Source organism: Papilio polytes, unplaced genomic scaffold, assembly GCF_000836215.1.
Source record: "Papilio polytes unplaced genomic scaffold, Ppol_1.0 DF822067.1, whole genome shotgun sequence".
Lineage (NCBI taxonomy): Eukaryota > Metazoa > Arthropoda > Insecta > Lepidoptera > Papilionidae > Papilio > Papilio polytes.
In genome coordinates this window covers 7,397,631-7,424,683 of record NW_013527137.1, presented here as the reverse complement: position 1 = coordinate 7,424,683, position 27,053 = coordinate 7,397,631, and the positions used below count along the sequence as shown (strand labels likewise).

General features: G+C 33.4%; 3 protein-coding genes across 8 annotated transcripts in view; 1 reads left to right on the top strand and 2 right to left on the bottom strand.

Moving 5' to 3' along the window:
* Nucleotides 1–9,791, top strand: LOC106107068. Of its 4 annotated transcripts, none has more exons than XM_013287767.1 (5): nucleotides 1–302; nucleotides 7,792–7,881; nucleotides 8,175–8,254; nucleotides 8,934–9,061; nucleotides 9,489–9,791. In XM_013287767.1, the coding sequence occupies exons 1-5, from the start codon at nucleotides 174–176 to the stop codon at nucleotides 9,626–9,628; spliced, it is 567 nt and encodes a 188-aa protein (XP_013143221.1). In that variant the 5' UTR covers nucleotides 1–173; the 3' UTR covers nucleotides 9,629–9,791. The 4 variants fall into 4 exon arrangements, with proteins under 4 accessions (XP_013143221.1, XP_013143220.1, XP_013143219.1 ...); XM_013287766.1 differs by having other exon boundaries at nucleotides 9,486–9,791; XM_013287765.1 differs by having other exon boundaries at nucleotides 8,160–8,254.
* Nucleotides 9,792–14,690: 4,899 nt separating this feature from the next.
* Nucleotides 14,691–21,195, bottom strand: LOC106106966. 2 transcript variants are annotated; one of them, XM_013287628.1, is made up of 6 exons: nucleotides 20,809–21,195; nucleotides 19,816–20,301; nucleotides 18,335–18,458; nucleotides 17,023–17,153; nucleotides 16,219–16,405; nucleotides 14,691–15,711 (listed from the first exon to the last, which is right to left on the bottom strand). In XM_013287628.1, exons 2-6 carry the CDS (start codon nucleotides 20,299–20,301, stop codon nucleotides 15,533–15,535), a joined length of 1,107 nt encoding a protein of 368 aa, XP_013143082.1. In that variant the 5' UTR covers nucleotides 20,809–21,195; the 3' UTR covers nucleotides 14,691–15,532. The 2 variants fall into 2 exon arrangements, with proteins under 2 accessions (XP_013143082.1, XP_013143080.1); XM_013287626.1 differs by having other exon boundaries at nucleotides 21,041–21,195.
* A 1,181-nt stretch (nucleotides 21,196–22,376) lies between these two features.
* Nucleotides 22,377–27,053, bottom strand: part of LOC106107257 (protein neuralized) — a 37,509-nt gene continuing 32,832 nt past the window's right edge. For both annotated transcript variants that reach the window (XM_013288032.1, XM_013288031.1), the window contains exon 4: nucleotides 22,377–26,550. In XM_013288032.1, coding sequence (XP_013143486.1) covers nucleotides 26,113–26,550 — 438 coding nt within the window. In that variant the 3' untranslated portion in view covers nucleotides 22,377–26,112. The remainder of the gene's footprint in view (nucleotides 26,551–27,053) is intronic.

Below are 27,053 nucleotides of genomic sequence, written 5' to 3'. Positions count from 1 at the left end.
TACAATTCCAGTCCACTGGAGCCCGCCATTGGGGTTTGACAACAGATATATCCCGCCATTTTTAACGGTAAAACTTCAAAAAAAGTTTACACACGCGCGAAAGTAATTTTAAAAATAAATTAGATTTATTAGCAAAATTAGAGGAATACTGAATTTCTATATTTATTTATAATATGGCATTTAAGAAAAAGAATGGACGAAATCTTAGTGTGTTGACATTTTTTATTTTTTTGTGGATGACCGAGGCAAAGTTGTCGCAAGATAATAAAACGCATTTGCCAGAACCTAAAAGTTCGCCAAAGGTAAGATAAGTTTTTAATTTTTTTCTTAATTTTTTATTGTTCAATTAATCATTCCCCAGGGATATTTTTTGGTCCCACGGTCAGTATTTTTGCTAGTTTTTTTTTTGAGGTCAATGAAGAATTTAAATAAATCCTCTTCTTTCAATATTTACATCTGAGAAGATTGATAAAAACAGGAACTTCTCAAAAAAATTACGTTAAAATTATGTAAAGCATACATACACTTACCGTTTTCATTTTTTTTATCTGTCTTTTTGTCTGCAAGCCAGCGTTTATTCAGGGTAACCTCTGAAACGGCAGAACCTATTTTGACAGAACTTTGAAATGTAGCTAGTGCGAGAATCTTATAGACTATTTTTTTTTCTATTGTAACGCTGACGAAGTTTTTCTATCATACACTCCTGTCTCTCAGGTCAAATATCTATGTAGAACATTTAAAATAATCGTTGGTTTGACCAAATAAATAATGACAATGTGGCCATTAATTTTTCTGTCGAGTCATAATTTCTGCGGCATTTTACACCATTTTCTTACTAATATTATAAATGCGAAAGTTTAGATGAAAGTTTGTTTGTAGACGTTTACTGAACGGATTTCGATGTTGGGATAGAGGTAGAGGATACTCTGGAAGTACTGATAGGCTACTTACTTTTGTTTTTTAATTCCACGCGGACGAAGTCGCGGGCGAAAGTTTCGATGGATGTTTGTTATACGTATCTCCATAACGACTCAACGGACCTCGTTTTAAGACACAAATATAGAACATAGTCTGGAAGAACACATAGGCTACGAGTTAAATTTTTATTATTTCGGCGCGGACACAGTCGCAGCGGCAGCTTGTCTAATTCAAACATTGAGAAGAATCTAATATTTTATCTAGGTAATATATTGGTGTGTATTTAGGGCACATTTGTGTCATGGACAATAAAAAAATGTAAAAATACATTTTATTATTTAACAGAAAAAACTTCGTGTAGTGACGCACGTACTTTTGGCAAAACTTATAAGCCAAGTGTTGCTAGATTTTGAATCTTTAATTTCCACTACAATATTCGACGACAGGTGGACAGAAGCTGAGAAAAAAAATATAATCGTTTTGATATAAATTTTGTTAACCGGTCAACATATTTTAAAGTGTAATATTAACCTATTTTTTTTACCAGAGTAAGTGAAAAGAAAGCCTATTTCTTTGCATTTTTTTTTATCTGAAATTTAGTTTTTTACTTGCTCTTGAGATAGTTGGATTGCGAGAAATATAAATCAGGATATGACCAAGACCAGAGATGACGGATGATAGAGTTATTTGGAGGAGGAAAACCCTTAGCGCGACTACGGGAGTAGGATAAGGAGATGATGATTTGATATCCACTTCTTCGTGTAATAAATAATAACGAAATATTTAGGTAATAACCATTCAGTCGTGGCCCACACAAAGTTGGTAATACAGCAATTTATATCCCCGCGTAATGTACGTCGGTAGATCATAACAATTTACATTAAATATTCACATTATGCTGATAAAAACTACAAATTTGAAACTTATAAAACATTTAAATAAAGATAAACGATCAAAATGTATCTTTCGTTAGAAAATAAGATGAAAACGATCTGATGTTATAGGTAACATTTTTTTATTTAGTAAATATTATTGTTAATTGGAAATCTAAAAATCCTGACTTACTCTACCTCTATCGGCAGAATACTGGAACGAATCACATTTCGCTTGGTAAGCGTTATTTGTAATTTGGAGTTCAAGTGTGGCCTTAGCATATAAGACGCTGTTAGATGTCGTTTTAATATTAGACCGAATGACAATCAAAGGACTAATACGATACACTTTTATTTACTCAAAATAGATTCAATCCTTTAGGCTACAGGTGATCACAACAATATACATACAAACCCACATGTGGGCACACATAGGCAGCGGTCGGTTTTCCATTTTGGCATATTCAGGTAGCCACTTGTAAGTTTGCCACACTTTTATTTAATAAAAAAACATATACGCGAACAACAAACATCCTCCAGAGTCAGGTAATCTTCACTACCAATACACCCTAGTGTAAACACAGCCATACACACGTCTTGGCATCGTCTATATAACGAGTTTCATAATCAAAAATCCTCTACACAAAGTGGACAATTCTGACAGTCATAAAGTCATCTACCGAGTCTAATTTATTGCAGAAACTATAATATCGTCTACACGCGATAAAAAGCGCAAAAATAATTCTACTATTTCGTGTATTATCTACATTTCCTGCGTGTTTACGTAAAATATAACCTCAACTATACAATTATGTCACTGCGTTGCGTCTTTTTAGCGAAAATAAAAAAAAACAACTGCACTTTTTATACTTTGTATGATAAAAAATATATGTGGCACTACAATTGAATTTCACAATCACGTTAATTAATAAAAACTGAAAAAAAATACCGCATACTGATATATTTTTGTTTTCAATTGTAATGTCTTTCATTAAAGTTACAATGTAGTGGCTTAGAATCTATGGAGTAATTTTTAATAATGCTGTCGCACGCAAATCCGTTTCCGCGGAACTAAAAACACCTCAGTCTATGTGTTCTTCCAGACTATGTTCTAAATGCCTTTCAGCGAGACTAATTTAGCCGTTCAGGAGATATGTAATAACAACGTGGGTGCCGGAGGCCCAATATTTAGTCCATTTTCCTTATAAGGAAAGTATGAGAATGGAAAGTGAATTTGACGTCAGTCTCGACGGAGAAGACGTATTGCAAGGGGAAACATTATTTTTATGTGCGTCTTTTCCTCAATAAAGGGTAAGCAACGCATCTGTAATTACGGATGTTTACGGGTAGTAATCGTTTTGCCTTTTCGACGTATAAATGTGGCCGCACGCTCGTTTGCCACCTAATATTATAAAAAGATTATCTATCTATTCTTCCATGCCCACATTCATATTTTTTATGTTGGTGCTATTACAAAACTGACCGGATAAACTATGCTTAACTCTTTTCCTAACCCGATATTTGAGATCATAAGAGCGCGCCGACACATTTGACTAAACTAAACTATCGCAAAACTATTTAGTTTCGCTTTTATTTCTATGGGGTTATATGGAGGTGTGTACACTACTCGTTTTTTAGTTGTGCAAGTAAACAGTTATGCGAAACAATTGACAATCATACCACAGTTTGCGATATTTTAGTCAAAAGTGTGCGCACGCACTATATCGACAAGCCTAAGAAATAAAGTCATGTACTACGTAAACAGACAACATAAACTCGAATGACAAATTGCGAGGAAGTCGGCCGTCTTGTCGAACATAAACATCTTTCGTTTAATGACATCCTAAAACGCAACAATAAAACGATTTACAACACCTCCATGAACTGTTACTATAAACATGGGTACAGAGAATAAAATCCTGTTTATAAAATAACTAACCTTAAAATAATGGAATCATTCGACGAGTAAATACTTTTTGCAGATTAATATTTTAATAAAAAAATTAATAATCCCCAAAACATGAGGAGTTTCTAATATGTAACAACACTAAAATTAAATCATTCATAATCAACTGTCAAATAACGGCTCCATTTTGACAGATGCGTTCAGAAATCGCGTTCAATTTATTTATCAACATAAATCGAGGATATATTTTATTGCCGTCTGCGAAGTAAACTCGCACTTATATCTCGGTATAAATAATAATCTCGTTCTTGGCGGATTTCCAGAGGTTTCCGAACGCACCGTTAGTACATCACCTGGAGAAATAAACACTCGATTACTGAACGAATTCAAGCGCATCGCGGACAAGCTTTTGTAGTATTTTGTAAATGCAATACAAAATTACAACCACTTTCCTAACTTACGATTGAAAGTTTTAAATTTAGAATTCTGTTATTCAAACATCGCGGGAGAGGTTTTTTGTAACAATTTTAGAGGCAAAAGTAATTATTGCATAAGTTTTAAATCTTCTTTAAAATATAATAAATGTGAAAGTTTAGAGAGATGTTTGTTAGAGTTTGTAGCCTAAACGGCAAAACGGATTTCGATGAAATTTGGCATAGGTGTAGCGGATAGTTTAGAAAAACATATAGGCTACTCACGTTTGTATTTTTAATTCCACGCGGACGGAGTCGCGGGCGAAAACTAGTTTGAAGTCTTAGCGCTTTGACGAAAAACTCGAACCCATAAACTACCAACATCATAAAATAAACTTCAAAAGTATTGATCAGCTGCTGTTTATTAAATTATTTACTAAACTTACTTTATTACAAAATAAAATATTTTTAACGTATAATTTCATATTTTAATTTACAAGTAAAAACTTCAAAGCGTTGCAACTTTCTAATTGGAGGGAAAAATTAATCAAAACTAATCGAAAGCGATTATTTGATATTTCAAGGATATTTTTACTTAGCTTCTAAACAACAAAATTTATTGATTACGTAAACTAAACCATTTTGGCAGGAAAAAGGCACAGTTCGAATAAAAATCAATGCGTAAAAAAATTTTAAAAGTCGAAATATGATTTTGACAGCACTAACTGGCTGTAAATAACAATATGCCTTCGTCTTGTTTCGATGACTAAACTCTGTATAAAAAGATTCAAACTTTATAAACGCTCGGCATTAGTTCCAAGCCTACCAGATGGGACCACTATTAGTATAGGAAATGAAAAGATATGAAATCTCTTCGCCGATAAATATACCGGAGACTTAATTTTAGTCCCCTTGCCCGTCTCACCTTTTACTTGTAAGGGAGAGTGTATTTGTGGGAAGGGATTTATATATCGTGGGAGGGGACGCACAGGAAGGTGACATATCCACTTTCTTCACGTCCCTTCCTCCGTCGATTACAGGTAAGCAATCTGGAATTGTCGATTTCTATAGGCAGTTTTCGCTATTTTGGCAAATTTAGGCGACTGGTTGATCCTTTGCCGCCTTATAATATTACAAAAACCAAACTATATTAAATAACTTGAACTGTATATCCCGGCCATCATAAAGTTTGTTATTTACTATACCATCGTTTGCTGACTCATGTATAATCTCGCCAAATTCTCAAGTGCGTAAAAGCAGCTGGAGTTATTCCAAAATATAGCTTTAATATATTGAGAAGGCTAATCCCAATTAATACATTTAAAAGCAACGGATAATAGTTAACAACTGATATCTATACTTCTATATTACTATAATAAAGCGTAAACACACACTTCTTTGTTGCCTAACATGTCAGCAACCATATTTTTGAATAGTTCTTTTTTAATAAAAAGCCGTACACTTACGTCACGCTTTAGGCTATACATTTTCACGCTATTAAACTTACGCTATCAAAATATTTTGGATAAAAACCCTAATGTGGGAAAGAGACTATAAAATGCTACCAACATCAAGGAAGCAAGGTTGCCATGGTTTGTCATCATGTAATGACATTTTGACATTTGCTATTGATAATTTGACAAATGTACACAATAAAAAAAAATCACAATTTCATGAGGATGAAGCCGCACGGGAATAGCTAGTTATTTATAATTCCGTAAAATAAATGCTAAACATATTATTTTTAAATACAGAAAAAAAACGAAATACAAAAGAAAAATCATGAATTCAAAACGTCTTGATATAAGTTTCGTTACATTAGACGAAATATATAACTCAAAGGACAGAAGGCACAATATTACAATAAAAATGTATTAAATACAATCTCATTCGCTTTGCTATTTGTTTAAAATTAAACTAGCTGTTCCCGTCCGATTTCATCAGTATAAAATTATTTTATTGTATACATGTGTTAAATTGTCAATTGCAAATGTCAAAATGACATCATGACAAACCATGGCAACCTTGCTTCCTTGTTGGCAGCAACTTATGGTCTCTTTCCCACATTACGGTTTTGATCCAAAATATTTACCTCCTAAGTTTAATGGCGTGAAAATATATAGCCTAAAGCGTGACCTAAGTGTAGGGCTTTTTATTAAATAAAAAATTATCCAAAAATATTCTGTGATTGCTGACATCTTAGGCAACAAAGAAGTGTGTGTTTACGCTTTATTATAATAGTATAGATATAGATATACGGTTAGAAACGCAAAGAACATACTCGTAGACTCAGAGCGCGGGCACACCTTTGATAAAACAATCGCATATCTGTTGTACGATTGTCGATTGTTTTGCATTCAATTGTTTAGTTGCACAACTAAAAATCGAGTAGTGCATCATTTAAGCTCATAGACATCAAAACGGGATTATTATTTGTCTAAATAATTTAGATTAGTTTGACAATTCATTTCAAATTTAGTAGGGATGGGTTGTGTAATCAGTCATGAATCTTATCGATTTTCGATTTTCGTTCTTATAGAAATTGGAATCGATAGATTTATAGTTATAACTTATGAAATAAATAAAAAACATTGGTTTCTTAAATTAATAATGACCATAACAAATAATGAGAGTAAATAAATGTTTATTACTACTACAGCCGTACGTAATCGAATTGGATTTCGCTATTATTTCTGTCATTGCTAAATTCTCTACACTGTAATCAATACTAGAATTGAATCTGAATTAGTGAATAAGAAAATAATAATTTTAGTTGAGTTCGATAATTATTTAAACCGAATATCGATAGTTCATAATTGTTCGCTATGTGTTTGTTTCGTCACTACGATACCTGTCTATTAAGTATTTGCCTTCATACAAATTGAATTCGATACTTCATATGCGTTATTTACCAAACTAATGTATCTTATTTAGACACTCTATAAACAGTGCGATAGATTAGTCAAAGGTGAGCGCTTTTAACGTATTTAGTTGACCTCCATTAACAGACATTGATTAGAGTTCTCGTGTTTGTATAATGTTAATTTTATGACGGAAAACAGATACATCGAAAATCCGGGAACAGATTAAAAATAAACATTCCTCTAGACTGAATTGAAGAATGTTTTTACCTATATTATAAGGTGGCAAACGAGTCTATCACTAACACACTATACGTCCCCACTGAGGGGCTCGGAGCCTTTTTTTTATAACAAAAGGTGGCAAACGAGCAAGCGGCCACTAGAATCCGTTAAAATGACATCCGCAATTGCAGATGCGTTGCCTACTCTTATACCACGGAGGGGGAGACGCACATAAAGAGGATATTTCCCCTTCCTATGCATCTCCTCCACCGTTTAATCCACTTCCCCTTTCCAACCTCTCCTTATAAGAAAAGGGTGGTAAAGCAAAAGGGACTTAAATTAGGCCTCCGGCACCACACTCATCAGAAGAAACACGGAATTGCTTCCATTTCACGCCTGTCTTCTGTATGGTCGTGGTATTACTGGGGGCGTGCCTGCAGTGCTAAGATGTTAAAGCGGGCACTACCACTGTACCTACCCTAAGTTAGTAATAATATTAGGAAGATTAGTAAGATTGCGTGTGGCCCTACAGTGCGTAAACGTTAAAGAGGACTCTACCACTATTAAAACTGTCAAGTTTCATAACAATTGTTTCACAGTTAAGTGACGGAGCGTCGCTGGTGTTTGCTGATGAATTCAAAGTTACACTCGAGAGGTATCTCTTCGGAATATGTCCGCAGAGCTTTAAGGTGAGTTACAATACATCTTAAACAAAGAAAGGTACTAATAAAATATCACAGTTTGAGTTTAATCGTATTGCGTAAAACCGTGCGATGTAGTAATACATTCCCTTAGCTAATGGCCTAGGCTGAGCCTAGAGGGAGCATCTACACTAATATAGCCATATTCAAAGTTTTCATATTTATTTTTGGAGTCTCTAGCGAGTAGGGGATTCCTGGCAACGCCTATTATATTTGTAATTTAGTTGGTACCATACTGTTTGCATAATATATGTATCCTCAAACAGTTTCGTTGGTCTCAGATGGCAGTCACCGTGAAGGGGAAGAATACGACCACAGTCGGATGTGATTTGGACACAGACCAACAGGATCTGGCGGGAAGGTAAGATTTTATTGTCTTCAAGCTATTGCTCGCAACTTTGTCCGCTTGATATTAAAAAATATACCTATGTTACTTACTGATAACGTAGCTTTTTAATGGTGAAAGAATTTTCAAAATCGGCCCAGTAGTTTTTGAATTATTACAATACATACAAAAATCCAAATATTTCCTCTTTTTAATGTTAAATATGGATTTAGAATTCAGACCAATATTTTTTTTTTAATTTCCGACTTACTATAAAGTAACAAGTTTTTGACTTTTTTGGTTTATAGTATTCAGATAAATCGATACTGTATCGATGTAGTACAATACTTGATCTTTGACGTAGCGTCCCGTCCTTATGACAGTTGTCAATGTCAATTACAATATTAGATAAGCGCGCCATTCTTGGCGGAAATTTAGACTTAGAGCGCGCACATCTTTGACTAAACATCGCACAACTGTTTAGTCTTGCTTTGATCCCTATGAGATTATATGAAGGTGACTTACTCGACTTTTAGTTATGCAACTAAACAGTTGAATTGGCTGCGAAACAATCGACAATCGCACTACAGTTATGCGATTGTCTAGTCAAAGGTGTGTGCCTCTTAGTATTAAGTATAATAATGTTATAACAATTATATTATTGTCGTTACGTCGTTTTAGAACAGTTAATAAATCATAGCGTGTTATTTCTTAGATTAGCGACATTAGCGTTACGAGCACATTCGGCCGCTCGGTCGGATTGCTCGCGACTGGGAGCCGCGCTCGCCAACACGCTCGGCGAACTCGCGCGCACCGCCGCCAACAGGCACGCCATGTCCGCTGGTAAGTACTTTTAAACAATGAATAATTGTAACTAGCGATTAAAATTTAAACACTCCACTAGAGAACTCGCCAGCGTTGCGCGCGAAACATCAATCCTCCTAATGACATTGACAGCTGTCAGTTAGAGATGTGACGTTTATGCCAATAATCTAGTGTTGTGCAAATTCTAATTTTACTATTTGTATTGTACTAATTTTCTTCTTAACACTATGGATATCCGTGTTTGATTTTCGATTAACGATATCTAGTAAAATTGACAAAATGTATTATAATCAGCGATATGGATATTCGAATCTTACGTTGTCGCAGTAAAGATTTTATGAAGGTCCATCAGCTTTCCATCTTTCAGATCACTAGTGAATTAAAAAAAAAAACATATTATCGTTAAGAGACGGTCAAATTCAATATACCTATCTCTTTCTAGCAGCAGTAAACGAAGCGAATAAGAAACGTAAACTATCGAAGAGTCAAAAGGCAAAGATCCAAGCAAAGCAACGAACAGCGCTCGCTGTGAAAAAGAAAGCCGCAGCCGCCGCAGCTGCAGCCGCCGCTAAGATGGCGTCATAACCTCTAAATACACGAAATAAAACACAATTATTAAAAAATCTTGATGTTTTTATTTAAAACTATCAGTCGCTCGGGACAAATATATAGCCTGTTACTGACAAATTACTTTTCTAACGGTGATTTTTTTTTAAATCAGCTCAGTAGTTTTTGAATTATTTCAATACGTAGGTACAAAAATACAAATCTTTATAATTTAGGTGATCCAAAATGTACTTTTTAAAGTAATATAGATTTTAAAGTATCGTTTACTTTGTTTTAACAACATTTATTTTGTAGAGAAATATAGAACTAAAAAACTATAAGCGCGAAGGTAATTGATTAATGTTTACTAATTGATTTTCTAACAACTTTTCGGACAACCAACACGTATAAAGTACATTGTAATTAACCAATCACAACTTGTCTCATTGTCAATTAAGCTTTACTATTGTTAGAGTCAAAATGGCGGCTGTACCATAAGGAATTAAATTATACGTCAATATGGCGGATCTAACTTAATTTCATTCTGGAAAATGTACTTTTTATCTACTAAATAGTAAATTTCTTTAGTTAGTGGTATAATTTAATTAGCTATAGTTCATCCGCCATTTTGAGTCTATTGTTACAATAAATTCCGTATTATTGAATGGATTATTCCAAACCGTCATCCCGCTTTGTCCACGTGGGGACAGATGAGAATAAAGTTTGATCCGTACCACCTTTTGCGACGAGGACGGTTGGAATTTATTTTATTCCATAACGGTTCAATCTGTCACCTTATTGGTGATAGTAGGACTAAAAGGTGGGACGGATGAAACTATATTTTCACGTGGGGACAGGGCGGGGTGACGGTTGGGAATAATCCTATTATATGTTTAAATTGTTTTGTCAACTTTAATAATAAGCTACACTTTTTTAATAACTAATTATTTTTATACTTTCACTTTAGTTTTAATTACACTGTAAATAATTAATGTAAGGTTTTTTTAATGTTTTTAGGATATTGTTTAAAATAAACGTTTTTTATTGAATTGCGTTTAGATGTTTATCCCTCTCCCCGGTGTTGCCTTTGGTATAATTACTGCGAGGTTCACACTTGGCCAATACAGTTGGTCAGTAGCGCTCAATAACTGGACTGGCATTCGACTGTCACTGTGTATAACAGGCACCAATGGTCTACTACCTACTAATCTATAAATAGCCATGGCAACTGTATTGGCCAAGTATAAAAGGTGCATATAAAAGGTAAGTAAGAAATAAAACGATTATAATTTTTATAAAAAAATGTATTTACACAATACTCATACAAAAATTGATTTAAAAGTTTATTTGGAGGGTTACAGTTTACAACAATAATTAGAGTATTATCGTCAAGTCTTTCATTATCTATGGTCAGCGATCCACGCGACCATAAACTGCCTCAAGTTTACAATTACTACAAAGTTTTGACCCAGTGGGCGTAATTCCTGGTTTACACATGGCCAGTACAGTTAGACAATAGCACTGGCGTCAGTTTTCACTTTAAGCCAGTGTACGCTACTGTCCAACTGGACTGGTTAAGTGTGAACCAGGCATGCCTACTTCGCACCGGCCTTGTTATTTAGTCGAGTACCGAATAATTTAGTACCTAAACGTATCTGAACGAATATTCAGTCGAGTCGATCATTCGATTTTTGTATATTTAAAATTAGTTATATAATCATTTCTGTGTAGAGAAAGTAACGTTAGAAAAAAGGACATTTAAAAATAAATAGACGAAGTGAACAAAATATTTTCACATATGCTGTTGCCTTTCAGAGAAAGTACCAGACGCTTGGGAGACATTTTTCACATAATCTCCCTAACGCTATAGTTAGCCTCAAAATATGTCAATATAATTAAATGTATTTAAATTTATAGCTAATAAGTGTCATTAAATAATATTAAAAAGATTTCAAACTAGCTGTTGCTCGCGACATCGCCTGCGTGTAATTAAAAAAATAGCCTATGTTACAGATTTTACCTTTCTAACGGTGAAAGAATTTTTAAAATCAGCAGAGTAGTTTTTGAGTTATTCCATGCATACAAAAAAAATCCTCTTTATAATATTAGTATAGTAGGTAGAGCTTTTTATTTAGTAAAATGTTTTATTGCATATATACGAGGTGGCACTAATCTTGACAACTGTTTTGTAGTACCTTTCAGAGAGTGTACCAGTGAAATTTTTTATTCAGTCTCGTCTATATTTTTTTTACGTCTTTGATTCCAGACTATCCTCTACATGTGACAAACATTCGTTTAATTTACGATTTACAAACATTCATACAAACAGATTCACAATAAAAGGCCTGTCCCACCAAATTGTAAATTGTCTGATAACAATCCAACGTGTAAAATGTGACGGAAATGTCGGATTTGTTCCCTTATCTGAGCCTCTATCAGCCAGTGGCGGGACAAGCCCTAAATAATTTTGAACTCTTAGTGGAATTAGTGCATCAATTTTGTTCCTATACAATTTACTCTTGTAGTTTTTTGCTGTTGATATTTTAGCTGCCTTACAAAAAGATACCTAATCTAGTAAAGGCCTCCGGGTACCTTTGTTAGGGTAAATTTAATACATTGTCGTTAAAATACTGACGGATTATTCCCAACCGTCACCCCACTGTTCCCACGTGAGAATAAATTTCATCCGTCCCACTTTTTAGTCGCACTATCTCCAATAAGGTGACAGATGGAACTGTTATAAAATAAAATCCAACCGTCTCCCTGTTACTCTCACCTGTCCCTACGGTGGGACGATGGGGTGACGGTTGGGAATAATCATACGGACATGTAAAACGTCTATATGTCCATCTATAGATGTTACATCTACAGTACTTATAGCTAATATTAATACTGTATACATTTGGTCTATTTTTAAACCTTCATTACCTACATAAATGCATTAAAAGTCATATAAAAATACTGGTATTATTATTATTTTGTACGCGAGTGTTTTAAAACTACGTTATTTACAAATTATGATTAATCTCGATATTCATATATCTAAAATGGCGTATAAAAATTAGTACTATGCGGACGCAATAACTTGATACCTGTGTTGATGACGTCATCTTCTGTGGTAGAGCCCGCTTTAACATCTACGCACGAATGGGTCGGCTCGCCCCCACCACCACACCAATACCACGACCACACAGAAAACAGACTTGAAGTGGAAGCAATTCCTAATTGCCGGAGGCCTAATTGTAGTCCCTTTTTCCTTTCCACCCTTTTCTTAAGAGGAAAGGATGGGAAGGAATGGATTTGACGGAGGAGACGCATAGGAAGGAGAATGTCCTCTTTATGTGCGTCTCCGTCAATGAAGGGTAGGCAGCGCTGCAATTGCGGATGCGGTGCAGCGGTCGCTTTGCATTTCGGTATTCAGGTAGCCCATTGCTCGTTTGCCAGCTTGTATTATAAAAAAATATAAACGATAGAATGTGAGACCAAATAGGTCAGTACAACACGAGGCTGTATTCTGTGGGTAGTTTGAACAATGCGGTCTGTACAATAGTGGGTATTTAGGATATTGTGGAAAGGAAATCAACGTCCTCGACTACGTTAAGGTATCATGTTATTGCGTACACATAGCATATTATAGTTATTATGAAAAATAAATATAGTAAGCCTTTTACGGCGGGTATGACATACGAATTTATAATAAAAATTTAAAAAAAAAACGACTTTATGTGCGGAATTAAATAAAAACAATAAATCTATACTAATATAAAGAGGAAAGATTAATATTTCTGTATTGAAATAACTCAAAAACTACTGGAATGATTTAAAAAAAATCACCATTAAAAAGCTATATATCATTGGGTAACATAGGCTATTTTTACTATTTTTTTAATTCACACGAGCAAAATCGCGAGCAACAACTAGTCTGTCATAATGTGTTTCAAATGAAAGAATGAAATATCAATAAAATTTTTGATTTTTCAATTACTAGCTGTTGCTGGTAAATTCGCTTGCGTGATATTAAAAAAGTAATAAAAAACATAACCTATGTCACTCAATGACAACATAGCTTTATAATAGTGAAAGTAATAAAATTGACCAATAGTTTTTGAGTTAATTTAAACAATTCCATACAAATCCTTCCTCTATATTAGTATAGATGAAATAATTCGTTAAAATCAAGTTATAATCAATTCAAAATGGCGGCTAAATTCAACTTATTTTTTTAATTATACAAGTTAAACCAAACCTAACTAAACTAAATTGATTCATTAAAAGGAATATAAAGTCAAGTACAATCGGGAAACTCCGCGGTATTCCATTTCCAGAATAAATCCCTCGTTCCATACAACTAAGCCTTTTTATAAATAAACAATTAAGTAACAGTTAAAACTTGATAATAATAAAAATAAAGTACTCGTGTATTGATAGATTTTTTTCGTAAAAACATATAAAATGTAGACCACTAACAGATTCCGCAATAGTACTTTCGAGAAAATTGATGAATGAAACGAGCTATTGCCCGTGACTTCGTCCGCGTGGTATTAGAAAACATACTAACTATATAAATTACAAAAAGTATCCCTCTGTGAAGATGAAGCTTATCCCACGTGTACTCCTGACTTTGTTTTATATCTGAGACAAATTTCAATAAGATATGTTGAACCGTTGCAGAATTATCGAGTGAACATTAAAAAACTAAATTAATGAAACCCACGGGAACCATAAATATTCCAGGGATAAAAAGTAGCCTATGTGTTTTTCCAGACTATGCTCTAAACCTGTGCCAAATTTCATGGTGATCTGTTCAGCCGTTTTGGCTACAAACGCTAACAAACATCCATCCATCTAAACTTTCGCATTTATAATATTAGTAAGATTTATTTTAAAGTCTATTTGTATATGATTTCTTAATAAATATTTAAAGATAATAGCACGAAAATCATCAATTTTTAAATATATTTGCAATAGATTAAATAAAAAAACATTTGTAATTCAAATTGTCAAACGAAAGAAAAAGGTGGCGTTCAGCCAAGATTTCATTTTTTTACCTTGTTATAAAACACTAAAAAAATCATTTTATTTGTCATTTAAATAAATTAAAACATGCTAATTAAATTTTTTTAAATCGATTTTTATGAATTTAATTTGATTTATACAAAAAATCTAAAATTATATTGCACAAAATGCTGTCAAAGATGAACGTATTCCCGCCACAAATTTTTAAACGTCATTCTGACATTTCTATCGTTATCTGTCAGAAATTTAAATTCGTCTGTCACGCCCACCGAATATTAATATGAAAATACATTAAAAAGTCGATTATTATTGCTTAATTTACACAGGTAATAAATACGTTTTTTAATTTCAAGCATTCAGCAAATTTCTATAAAAAAATCCGAACGAATTTTACATTTCGTTTCAATCCAAAGTCGAAATTAATCACAAAACTGTATATTTTTTATAAAAACTTGTCGATATCAAAAAATTTTTTTTAGAAAAATATTTTTTCCACAAACATTAGCTACCCTTATTTTAAAATATCACTTTATTTCACAAAATAAATGAAATACGTGAATTAAAACCGCCATCTTGTTTAATTTCGACGTTGGATGAAAACGGAACTATGGAATGTTTTTTTTTTAAGTCATATCAAAAACATTACAAGGCACGTTACATTACCAGTGCATTTTACATTTAAACCACAAATATATACAAAAACTGTGATGTCAGCAACACTAAATATAAGTACGATCAAAAAATTTTATTAAAAAACAAAAAAAAAGACCAAAAAAATACAAAAAAATACTAAACTGGCCTTAAACAAATAATTTCTAGTAATCTCCAGTGTTGCCATACAACTAAAAATACCATTAAAAGTTGCCAGCATCAAAAAAAAGTTGCCAGTATTAAAAATACACTTAAAAATTATATTTTAGTAATAAATTAACTATTAGGTATACCTTCTCCCCAGGAACAGTACCAATTGTAATTAAACATGGCGGCGTATGGATGTTTCCTTTTCTTATGCAATCTGAGAGATTCCTCCGAAGCATACCAGAACTGTGGGTATTTGTCAAAAGGGTATTTTTCAGCCTCTTTCACGTAAGGTTCGGTAGAATCATCTGAAAATCATAAAGCGATTAGTTTATAATAACTGGAATTCAGGATACTTTGAAGAATACAAGAATAATTAAATTTCTCTATGGGAAACATTGCCTTGTTCCTTGCAAATCAAACTTCGCCTCTTAAAAATAATTTAGATAACAGTGAGTGGTGCAAAAGGATAATAATAATAAAAACTAGAAGTGTATGTGAGTTGTGTGAACGATACTGAATGACGTGTGTGTCGTGTGAACGATACTGAATGACGTGTGAGTTGTGTGAACGATACTGAATGACGTGTGAGTTGTGTGTACGATACTGAATGACGTGTGAGTTGTGTGTACGATACTGAATGACGTGTGAGTTGTGTGTACGATACTGAATGACGTGTGAGTTGTGTGAACGATACTGAATGACGTGTGAGTTGTGTGAACGATACTGAATGACGTGTGAGCTATGTGAACGATACTGAATGACGTATGAGTTGTGTGTACGATACTGAATGACGTCAGTTGTGAGATACTCACGTGGCGGTAGACAATAGAGACAGAATATCCTATGTCTCTTTCCTTCGTGTGTCTCGAGGTGTTTCTTATGGTGTTTGCGGCGAGTGGACACATGCGGGCAGCAGGGGCAGGGTATGGCAAGTTCTCGAGGCACGCCACCGTGACGCTCCGCAGCGTGGGTGAGCAGAGTTGACACCACGCGGTAACCCTGGATTGATACTTGATAAATTACTATCTAGTACATGATATAACTGTGCTAGTAGTACATAGCTTTTTTTATAAGGTGGGAAACGAGCAAGCTGCCACTTGAATCCACCGAAATGGAAAGCGACCGCTGCCCATAAACATCCGCAATTGCAGCGTTGCCTACCCTTCATTGACGGAGACGCACATAAAGAGGACATTTCCCCTTCCTATGCGTCTTCTCCACCGTCAAATACACTTATCCTTGCCATCCTTTCCACATAAGAAAAAGGTGGAAAGGGAAAGGGACTAAAATTATGCCTCCTGCACCACACTCATCAGACTGTACGCGGAATTGCTTCTACTTCACGCCTGTCTTCTATGTGGTCGTGGAAGTACATCGGCCCGACTGGCTACTACTAAGTTATAGTTCTTTTCCTTAAGGTTTTTCCAATTTATTTACCCCCTAAGTTTAATAGCGTAAAAATATATAACCTAAAGCGTGTTTTAAGTGTAGAGCTTTTTATTAAAAAAGAGTTATTCAAAAATATGGTGTAATTGCTGACATCTTAGGCAACAAAGTGTGTGTTTACGCTTTATTATAATAGTATAGAGTATAGAAGTAAAGATTCAATTACTCACTTTGAAGCAATGTTCACATCTGTACGGAAAGTTCTTCCATTTAGGATTCTTCTTTCTGCTGAACACCATCTTGTAAGGCTCCGCTGGGAACCAATCTTGGGGGTCTAAATCTAATTCAACAACTTCCACCCCTGAAAAATAACCCACATCTAAACATATATGTTAAAAACAGCTAATTATCTCAAACCTCGGTAACTTCAAAAAATATGTTCCCTTCCCATCAGAGCACAAAACCTCTACAACATAGACCCTTGATAACTTAAAACCTCTATAAATTGAAATATTCTGTGTTTCCCTTGGACTTTTACTTATCGAGGTTCTACTGTACTAGGTGCTGCTCGCGACTTCGATCGTGTTGAAATAAAAAATATTAAAAATGTCTATGATACTCTGATTACGCTTTTTAATGATGAAGGAATTTTTAAAATGGGCTCAGTAGTTTTTGAGTTATTTCAATTCATACAAAAACACATTTCTTTTTATAACAGTACTATCTTTCGCCTGCGACTCCGTACACGAAATTTAAAAAAAAATTATGTATCCTATTCGTTTTTCCAGACTATCCTGTAAATAACTCTATCATCCGTCATCTCAGTCAGTCCCCTTTTGACCATGTCACCTTTCACACAATCCATCTCTTTCTATGTCTACTACCGATGTCCACATTCATAACTAACGTTCTCCTTGTAACATGCGATTTGTCCCTCCTCATGACATGCCCTCATGCTAACCTTCTACCACTGGGGCTACTCTCAAACTTCCTCTTACATACTCATTTCGTATCTTATACTTTCGTATTACCACACATCCATCCAAATTACTATATCCAAACTATTTTTTTTTATTTATCAACTTCTACAGACTCTTGGTCCGTACTCTTTTTTGCACAGTTTGTTTTCTTATTCTTCTTCTCTTATTTTATTTATTTTGTGTACTAGTGAGTTCCTTTATTTTTATATCCAAACTATTCATCATCATCATCATCATCATCATCACCAGCCCACTATACGTTCCCACTGAGCTCGGAGCCTACCCTAATAAGGGGTGACTAGGCCATAGTCAACCTGCACTGCGGGTTGACTTCACACATATCTTTGAATTTCTTCACCGATTTGCATCACGGTGTTTTCCTTCACCGTAAGAACGTCGGGTAAGTTAAATACATATGAAAATTCGAAAAATTGAAAATCACATTGGTACGGCGGGATTCGAACTCAAGATCTGTAGACAAGTCAAGTGCTTAAACCACTGAGCCACCGACGCTCGATTATTACTAGAATAAAATGCTATTACTAGAATAATATTAACTTACCCGGAGGTATTTTAACTTGGGGTACAATCTGTGGTTGTATAACTTTCACCGCTGGTGTGGTCACAGTTGTAGTGAATGTTGGATTGGTTGCTGCGAGTAGGCTGGTCAGGATTGTATTTTGGGCCTGAAATAAGTATGTTAAAACATTTATGACAGGATGCAAAGACAAATAAGTATCCAAAACTATAGGTTTCAGATGAAATGCATTTATAAGCGATGTTTACAGATATCTATACTAATGTTACAAAGAGGAAAGTTTTGTATTTTTGTTTATATATATGAAAAAACTCAAAAACTACTGGGACAATTTAAAAAATTCTAACACCATTAAGCTATGTTATCACTGAGTAACATAGCTATGTTTTTACTATGTTTTTTAAATTTACGCAGACAATTTCGTGAGCAACAGCTATCTTACTAATATTATAAATGTGAAAGTTTGGATGGATGTTTGTTAGAGTCTGTAGCCTAAAAGGCTGAACGGATCTGGATAAAATTTGGCACAGATGTAGAGGATAGTCTGGAAGAACACATAGACTACTTTCTTTTGTTTTTATGAATACCATGCGGACTGAGTCACGGACAGTAGCTAGTTTTTTATAAGTGACAAATTTTTGATTCGGATTTCGTCCAAACGGTATTAAGAAATAATAATAAATATATTCTATGTCATTCAGTGATAATTTACCTTTCCAATGGTGAAAGAATTATTAAAATCAGGTTAGTAGTTTTTGAGTTATTCTGTTACATACAAAAGTAAAGATCATGCCACTGTATATTAACAAGGAAACAGCCATCGGAATTCACCAAAATAGCAAATCGACCACTACCCATTGGGATCTGCATTTGCAAATATGTTGTCTACCTTTAATCAGAAGAGTGGACACATAAAGAGGTTTTTTCCGCGACCTATGCATCGGGATCCGGATCCCAGCGGGATCAATTTCCCCTTCCCATCCTTTTGCATGAAAACATTGGAAAGGGGAAGTTTACCCCTATGTCACATTTTAGTACTGTTAGGAATAAAATTAGTACCGTGGTATAGAATTGGCGGAACTCTAGATTATCGGCATAAACGTCACGTCCCTAGCTGACAGCTGTCAATGTCACTACAAGTATGGATAGATTGGCGCGTAACTTGAGTCTGGACGAGAAGTGTTGCTCTGAGTTTAAAGCGATAGTAACAATTAAATAAGTTGTCTAATAGTACTTACTATTTTATGGTGCCTACAATCTGACAGACATCAAACCTCATATGTCATTGTTAGATATCTAAATATGATTTAACTAGCTTTCGCCTGCGACTCTGTCCGTGTGGTATTAAAAAAAAGTGAGTTACCTATGTGCCCTTCCAGACTATCCTCTACATTTATACAAAATTTCATCAAGATCCATTCAGCTGTTTAGGCTACAAACTCTAACAAACATCCATCTAAATTTTCACATTTATAATACTATTTGGCTTTTTAATTTGTACATACCTGTAAAAGTGCTCCATTACTTAAACTCTGAGATAGATCTACTTTGGGTTTCCTCTTATATCCTTTCGGTGGTCCTCGTTTCTTTGCTATCTCTCCATTCTTCTTATATCTTACAATCTCACCATCAGTTGGTTTATGAACTGGGGTTATCGTTAACTTAGCTGGTAAGGAATATCTACTGTGTAGACTTTTCACCATATTTGTAGCTTGTAGGTTACTGGTTGCGATCGCTAGGGGATTTGCTAGATTTAGTGGGTTATTAACAAATTTTGGTAGAATACTGTTTGTTGGGTATATTGATAGTGATTTCGGTGGGTTAAATGTGGGTATTTGGTAAACTTTGAGGTTTAACGAGGAGTTTGTATATTTAGGCCTTTTAGCATCCGGTTCATCATCACTTGATTCTGATATTGTCATGCTTAATGGGTCCTTATCCTTCGAGAATGGATCAGAATGTGATGGCTCTGTTTCTTGTATGCAGAACATCTGGAATTAGAGGTAAGACAATTTAAAATACATTCTAATAGCTTGAGTTGTGGTAAAAACAAAAGAATGTCTGCTGTGTTCTGACAGACTATCCTCTACGTCTATGACATTTATTAAGACCAGCATTTTAGGCTACAAACTCTAACAAACATATATATAAACTTTTGTATTTATAATGTTTGCATATATTTACAGAGTTTCTTTGAATACATTTATAATGGAATTTTGAAGAATCGAAAAATTACTAATAAGTGTAATATTTAATGAATAACCTTTTAAAATAACTTAGTAATGATGAAATCATATAAATTTGGATGATTTAACTACTTAAAAATGTATTGTAACGGTACTTACGTAAATTATACGTGTTAAAAAAATTGACGTAGTATCGAAGTTTTATTTACGAATTGATTTAGATATAGCAAATTTTTACAACATCGACCGACACAGAAGTATGATAGTACGAAAGAATCGTAAAAATAATTCATAGTTTTCATAAATACTTACGTTGGTTTTCAAATTCAGTTATGTTTTATAACGTAATATATCGTTGAACTTTCACGAAAACAATACCAAAACGGTATACCGATCACAAAATGGCGCATTAAATTATAAAAGTAACGAAACAATTAGAGCTGTCTCATAAAATAACTGCACATGCCAGTAAAAACTTCACGAGTACTTCATTTAGTATAATTAAGTTAACAATAAATTTCAATGTTTTGACTGAACAACCCACCTTTTGGTCTGCAAAACGTTACGTATCACGGAAAATAACACAGAAATGCACGATTCAGTTCTATTTTAACACAATTTGTATAGTTTGTTGGGTAAAATAAAAGCGAAATGTAAGAATAAAAGGTTATACTCCGTTTATAATAATAACATAAAGATCCATTCATCTGACGCTACAGCACCGAGTGTTGCAAGTAATAAAAAATCATATCTACCTTTTGAAAATCACTTATTATAAACCTTAACACAAAGAGTTAAAATTGAGATTGGCGTAACTAAGTTCCTGTATTTCCAGCGCTTTAAGCAATTCTAATTTTGTGCTTCAAGCTTAAGCATTCTGACAGTCCCACAGACGTTCAATTTGCTGTGATATATTTTATTATCTGTGTAATTTCAAAATCAATGCAATCAATGTTCAAAAATGTTTTTTAATTATTGAAAAAAGATATTTTTAAACTTTAGTAGGTTTAAGGAAATAGTTTATTTTCCGCATTTAGATAAAAAAAATACGTTCTTTAACCAACAATTGAGTAAATTAATTCAAAATTAGGCTCACATTTCAAACCATTCTAAATATAATTTTCCATTAAAGCTGTTCTTTCCATTGATATAAAAGCAGTGTGTTGTTTTTTTAATTACTTTTTGTGTACTAGCGTAGCTTTAGTTAAATGAATTGAGTAATGGCTCCCACGTAGATATTGCTATCATAAACGGTGATGTCTATAGTAAATTTATGTTATTGCTTAAACACAATCACACCCCGTAACCCAAAGGTGTAGGTGTAAGCAGAGAAAGGTCTTCAATTTTGCTCCTAATAGACATAGGTAACTCAATTAAAATTGATGATCTGCAGATCAACTCACGGTTCGCATAAAGCAGATCATTATGGCTCACAGATCAGTTCAATTTATATCTGCATAGAGGTATGTATTGAATCACCGGGCAGTTTCCAGCTCGTCGGCTCCCATAGTCATAGTACGTCGTGTTGAGCCGTGTGCTTATCAATCATTTACAGAGCTGATTTACACAAGTCTATGTTCAGACACACTCACCTCTTAGTCAATCTTATTAATATTATAAATGCGACAGTTTAGAAGGATGCTGTAGTTTGTAGCCTAACTGCTGAACGGATCTCGATATTTGGCAAATATATTGAAGATAGTCTGGAGGAACACATAGGCTACATGGTTTTGTTTTGTCTTTTAATCCCACGCGGACGGAGTCGCGGGCGAAAACTATCCAAATATAAATTACTCGTTAATTATATCCTTAGAGGATTAGTCAGGATTTGTCATGATCAGTCCATAAAAGGTAAAGGAAGTGAAAAAAAAACCAGTACATTTGTTCGATAATCATTTTTAATTGAAAACTTAACCTAACCTCCAAACGTCATTATCCAAAGAATGAACTTTTTATCAGTAAACAAAAAATAATAATAAATTACTAACGACTAGACGTGCGATCTATTATGACCGGACACAAAATAATAATTACAATTATTTAAAAAAAAATCAAAACAAATGAAGTGATATCACAATCATATTTCGTCGCGTTCAAATGTAGACTTTGTTTAAAAACAAAAGTGACAGAAAAAATACAGAATGACAAAGATTTTTAGACAAAAAAACATTGAAAAGACTTTATTTAACAATATTAATGTTAATTTAAAATAATTGCATGATATTACTCTCAAAGGCGAGATATTTATGACAGTACAGAAACTAAATTTAAAATGTCTAATAGTTTTCTCAGAGCCGTTTTATTGACGCTTTGGGCGAGGTTTCTACTGTCAGTTAACACCAACAAACCCATACGTGAAACGTCAGTCGCCCTAAGCGGTCACGCCCTATCAAACAGCACTTTTGTCTACATTAAAATTAAAACGCATTACAGTTACAAGTCAAAAAAAAAATTGGTTACAATGTCAGATCTAGTATTTAATTCAGACTGGTCACACTGTTTTGGTATAAAAGAGTAATTTTTAATCTGTACCTTAAAATTAATAATTGAAATAAATAAGTCATTACATACAAGATATTCTATAACTTAGCGATAATGCTTCGAAACAAATCCCTTAAACTTATTTTAATGCCATAGATATATAATCTATATTACATTTGGAGTAAATTTGTGACAGGCCGTTTTATTGGGGCAAATACCTTCAGTGTTGTCATATACAATACAGAATGACAAACGTCATTGTGACACTCCCCATAGATTATATATCTACGTATATAAATTACTTATAAAAGTTTTAAACTGGCTGCATACGTTTGGTTCAGAAACTTGGTAAACACATCTAAAAACAGGAATGGTTAAAATCTATACAGATATGTTTATTATGGGATAAAATGATATGCAATTTTAAGAAAGAGACGAATTTGAGCAACTATATCGTAAACAATATATTAGCGAAATTTAAAGCTAAATTGCAGTGGTTCCCAACCTTTTACCTTTGAGGTTAAGATTTAAAAAAAAATATTTATATATTTTAATTACAAATCGGTTAAAAATCATACATATTACAATAGCACAGATCTCTTCAAAATTTAAATAAAACATCCATCAAAAGTCTATTTAGAAAAATAATATAATACCAAAGAAATCCTTAGCAACATAAATGCTCTATGCAACATACATTTTATTCGAGTAATAATTTTTTTATTATATCATTTTAAAAAAAAGGTTGGGAAACACTGGGCTCTTATATAGAATGTTATTAATGTAAATTCCAAGGGCTTAATATATTAAAAAATGATTTATTTGAGATATATTTAGTAGATTTATTCCTATTATTACAAATAACTGTTAAATAAAAGTATTTTAAGAAGAATTAATTCGTCTGAAATTAAAGAAGGTAGAAGAAAGTTTTCCAAATGTTTATCTTATATGAAATTTAGCATTACCATTTCAGGCTCTGTAGCATTCTTCTACGGGCCGATTTATGCTAAATTTCTGCATTCTACTAGGTCTAGATTCTTCTAGAAGAGTTACCAGTATAGTATATATTTTGCATTCGTTTATTTCAGCGACATCTATCGTATAATAAAAGAACAGGATAATTATAAAAAAGAACAGTATCAAAGATGAAAGTTGAAGGATTACATTAAAAAAGTTAGTTTGTATGGTTAGAAGTATTAGGGCCTGTCCCACCAAATTGTAAATTATCTGATAACAATCCAACAAGTGATGGAAATATCTGATTTTGTTACCTTATTTGACAGTGAGGTTTTTAAGCTATCTGAGTCTCTATCAGCCAGTAGTGGGAGGCCATAAATTGAAAATATAGTAAATGGATACGTAATATCATTCTACCCTCTTTAGCTCTTTATTATTACGGACAATAGCATGGAAATAACCTTGGAAAATCCATCAAATCCATTCATAGGAACTGCCAGGTTTTCAGATAAAAAAAACTTAGATATAATTATTATTTTTTTAAAATTATTAAATGCATTATTATTTTATCACTCAATCGAAATATATTGGACGTAGTTTGCAACATAAATGTTCTAGACACTGACCTCTAAATTACACTGGACCAGATTTTGTGACTTTTCTATTTCCGCCATTTTGGCGTTAACGAAACTCAAACTTAGAATTACAAACCTACAAGGATCTTATAGCAGTTGGCTTTGTGAACTAAAAATGTCTTGATAACGTCATATTTAGACTTTACAAACATTAATAAATTATTAGCGATTCAAACTTTTTAGCTTAAAAACGGTATTTCTTTGTCCTAACAAAATATCAAAGCAATTTTTAAGTAAAACTGCAGAATAAAAGTACATTTAAAAAATCAATTCAAAACAAAATGGCGGTTCAGAAAAAAAACTTGTATCTCTTTACGCTCTTCATCTTTTTATACGAATTTTTTTCTTTTAATTGACTTTTGAAAAAAAAAGCATACAGTTTTTTTAACATGAGAGAATATAAAATGGGGAAATTTTGTTTACTGGTAACTCTAAAAACTAGAAAGGCCTGTCAATGTCAAAAGTGCCATAGATCCTTGTAAGTCTAAAAGTGATATTAACTTCATTCCCGTTGTGACCTAGTATATATTTAGGGCTCAGTGTGACCTAGTACATAAAGTTTAGGAACCCCCTATAGTTAAAACCCTAGCAGAACTACTAATAACATTTTTAAACAACAATAAATGAAGTGTCACATAAAAAAATATTGTTTTAACAGATTTTCAATACATTTAACAGATTTTTAATAGTTACAAGTTGGATTATTTCGATTTTATACTAACTTAGTAGCAATACGTAATTTCTTTCAAAGAAAATTATCATCAAGAGATACTAAGCTTATTTTTAGAGATTTTTTTCCTATCAAACGTCATCGTTTTGACAAAGAATAAAAAACATAGATTAAAAACTCATGTGACAGTCCATAAAGTGTTGCCATAACATTTTAATAGAAAAAATACTACAGCCTCGTTACTAAACCGCAAATTCATACATAGATAATAGTCATAAATATATACATTTTTAATATTATGCATGTCAAAGGTCAATTGCAAAGAGGTATGTATTTATATATGGACTTTTTATACCACACTCAGAGTCCAATAATAGATGTTTAACAAGCCTTTAGTATAAGAAATCACTAAGGCACTTAACAGCTATTAAAAAACTTTAAATGTAGTATTATATAAATATTTGTGAGGTAATATTGACAATTTATTGAAATTTAAAAATGTATTACAGATAAAAAAAACTTCTTACTGGCAATCTAAGAATACAACAGAACCTCTTCAAATCAAATGTCATTTAAATAAATAATGTCACATCAAAAGTCAAGGAAAAAGATATATTAATATTCCTTTCATACATTCATACATACAATTCTACCACATTTGTATGTAAAAAATTACATTTCCACATACAAACGTTCTTACAATAATTATTTACATTACTATAAGGAATATATTAAAGTCAAAATCAACCGAACATATTTTTGGCATAAAATATTGGACAATTACGAGCGCACGCACAAGTGACAAGTGACGTCACTTGTCAGTGACTTTTGACGTCATACTGGACAAAGCACGTGCGACATTTAACCAACACATCAGGACTTATAAGTGCGGATTACATCTTTAATCTGTGCCCTACACAATGGACATTGACCTCCCCCTTTACCCCTCCATTGTTGTACCGCACATCGATAACACATACACATATGCCCACACATATATAGTACACTGTCGATAGGATTTTCATAACATATAGTACATTCAGTCCCTGTAAGATTACCTTCACCGATAACGGAGTAGATTGGTTGATGTGAAGGGATCTGTCTGCTGGTGGAAGGTCCAGGTAGTCTTTCCATTCTTATAGATTCTGTATGTCCGTTTGGTATCTGCACTTGTTCGTTGACGTTATTCTGGCTCGTGGATGAACAAGTTTCTGTTCTAACTCTTTGCTGTTGGTAGGATTGTGGTTGGGAGCATGATGGTGGTATGGGCTGGAAGTTGGCTAGACACAGCTGTGATGATGTTTGGATAGGCTGTAAAAAAGAGAGAAGAAACATTAATTTTACTATTATAAATGCAAGTTTAGATGGCTGTTTAGTAGAGTTTAAAAAAATGATACAAAAATGTACTTTGATTGCTGACTTGCTATATAACAAAGTGTGTTCCACATGGAATTATGAAAAACTAGCTTTCGCCCGCGACTCCGTCCGCGTAGTATTAAAAAAAAACAAAAGTAAGTAGCCTATGTGTCCTCCATACTCTCCTCTACATCTATGCCAAATTTCATCCAGATCCTTAGCCGTTTAGGCTACAAACTCTAACAAACATCCATTCATCTAAATTTTCGCATTTTTAATATTAGTTAGAAGTTAGATGTATTTTATTAATTACTACTTTAATTGCAAATGTCAAAATTCAAATACGAAAATGACAACTAAAGCTTTTGACATCGGCTAACAATTAACCGTTGCCAGCAATCTTGCTTTGCTATTGGCTTGTAGTTTTTGTCCCTTACCCGCATGATGTTTTTTCCAAA

Excerpts from the sequence above, each read along its gene's own strand:
- LOC106107068 (XM_013287764.1), top strand. The coding sequence starts at position 174 with ATGGCATTTAAGAAAAAGAATGGACGAAATCTTAGTGTGTTGACATTT. Across the intron at positions 303-7,791 it reads AACCTAAAAGTTCGCCAAAG|TTAAGTGACGGAGCGTCGCT; the intron begins GTAAGATAAGTT and ends ATTGTTTCACAG. Across the intron at positions 8,255-8,933 it reads CAACAGGATCTGGCGGGAAG|ATTAGCGACATTAGCGTTAC; the intron begins GTAAGATTTTAT and ends GTTATTTCTTAG.
- LOC106106966 (XM_013287628.1), bottom strand. The coding sequence starts at position 20,301 with ATGTTCTGCATACAAGAAACAGAGCCATCACATTCTGATCCATTCTCG. Across the intron at positions 17,154-18,334 it reads CCAAGTTAAAATACCTCCGG|GGGTGGAAGTTGTTGAATTA; the intron begins GTAAGTTAATAT and ends GTTATTTTTCAG. Across the intron at positions 15,712-16,218 it reads TCTCTATTGTCTACCGCCAC|ATGATTCTACCGAACCTTAC; the intron begins GTGAGTATCTCA and ends TATGATTTTCAG.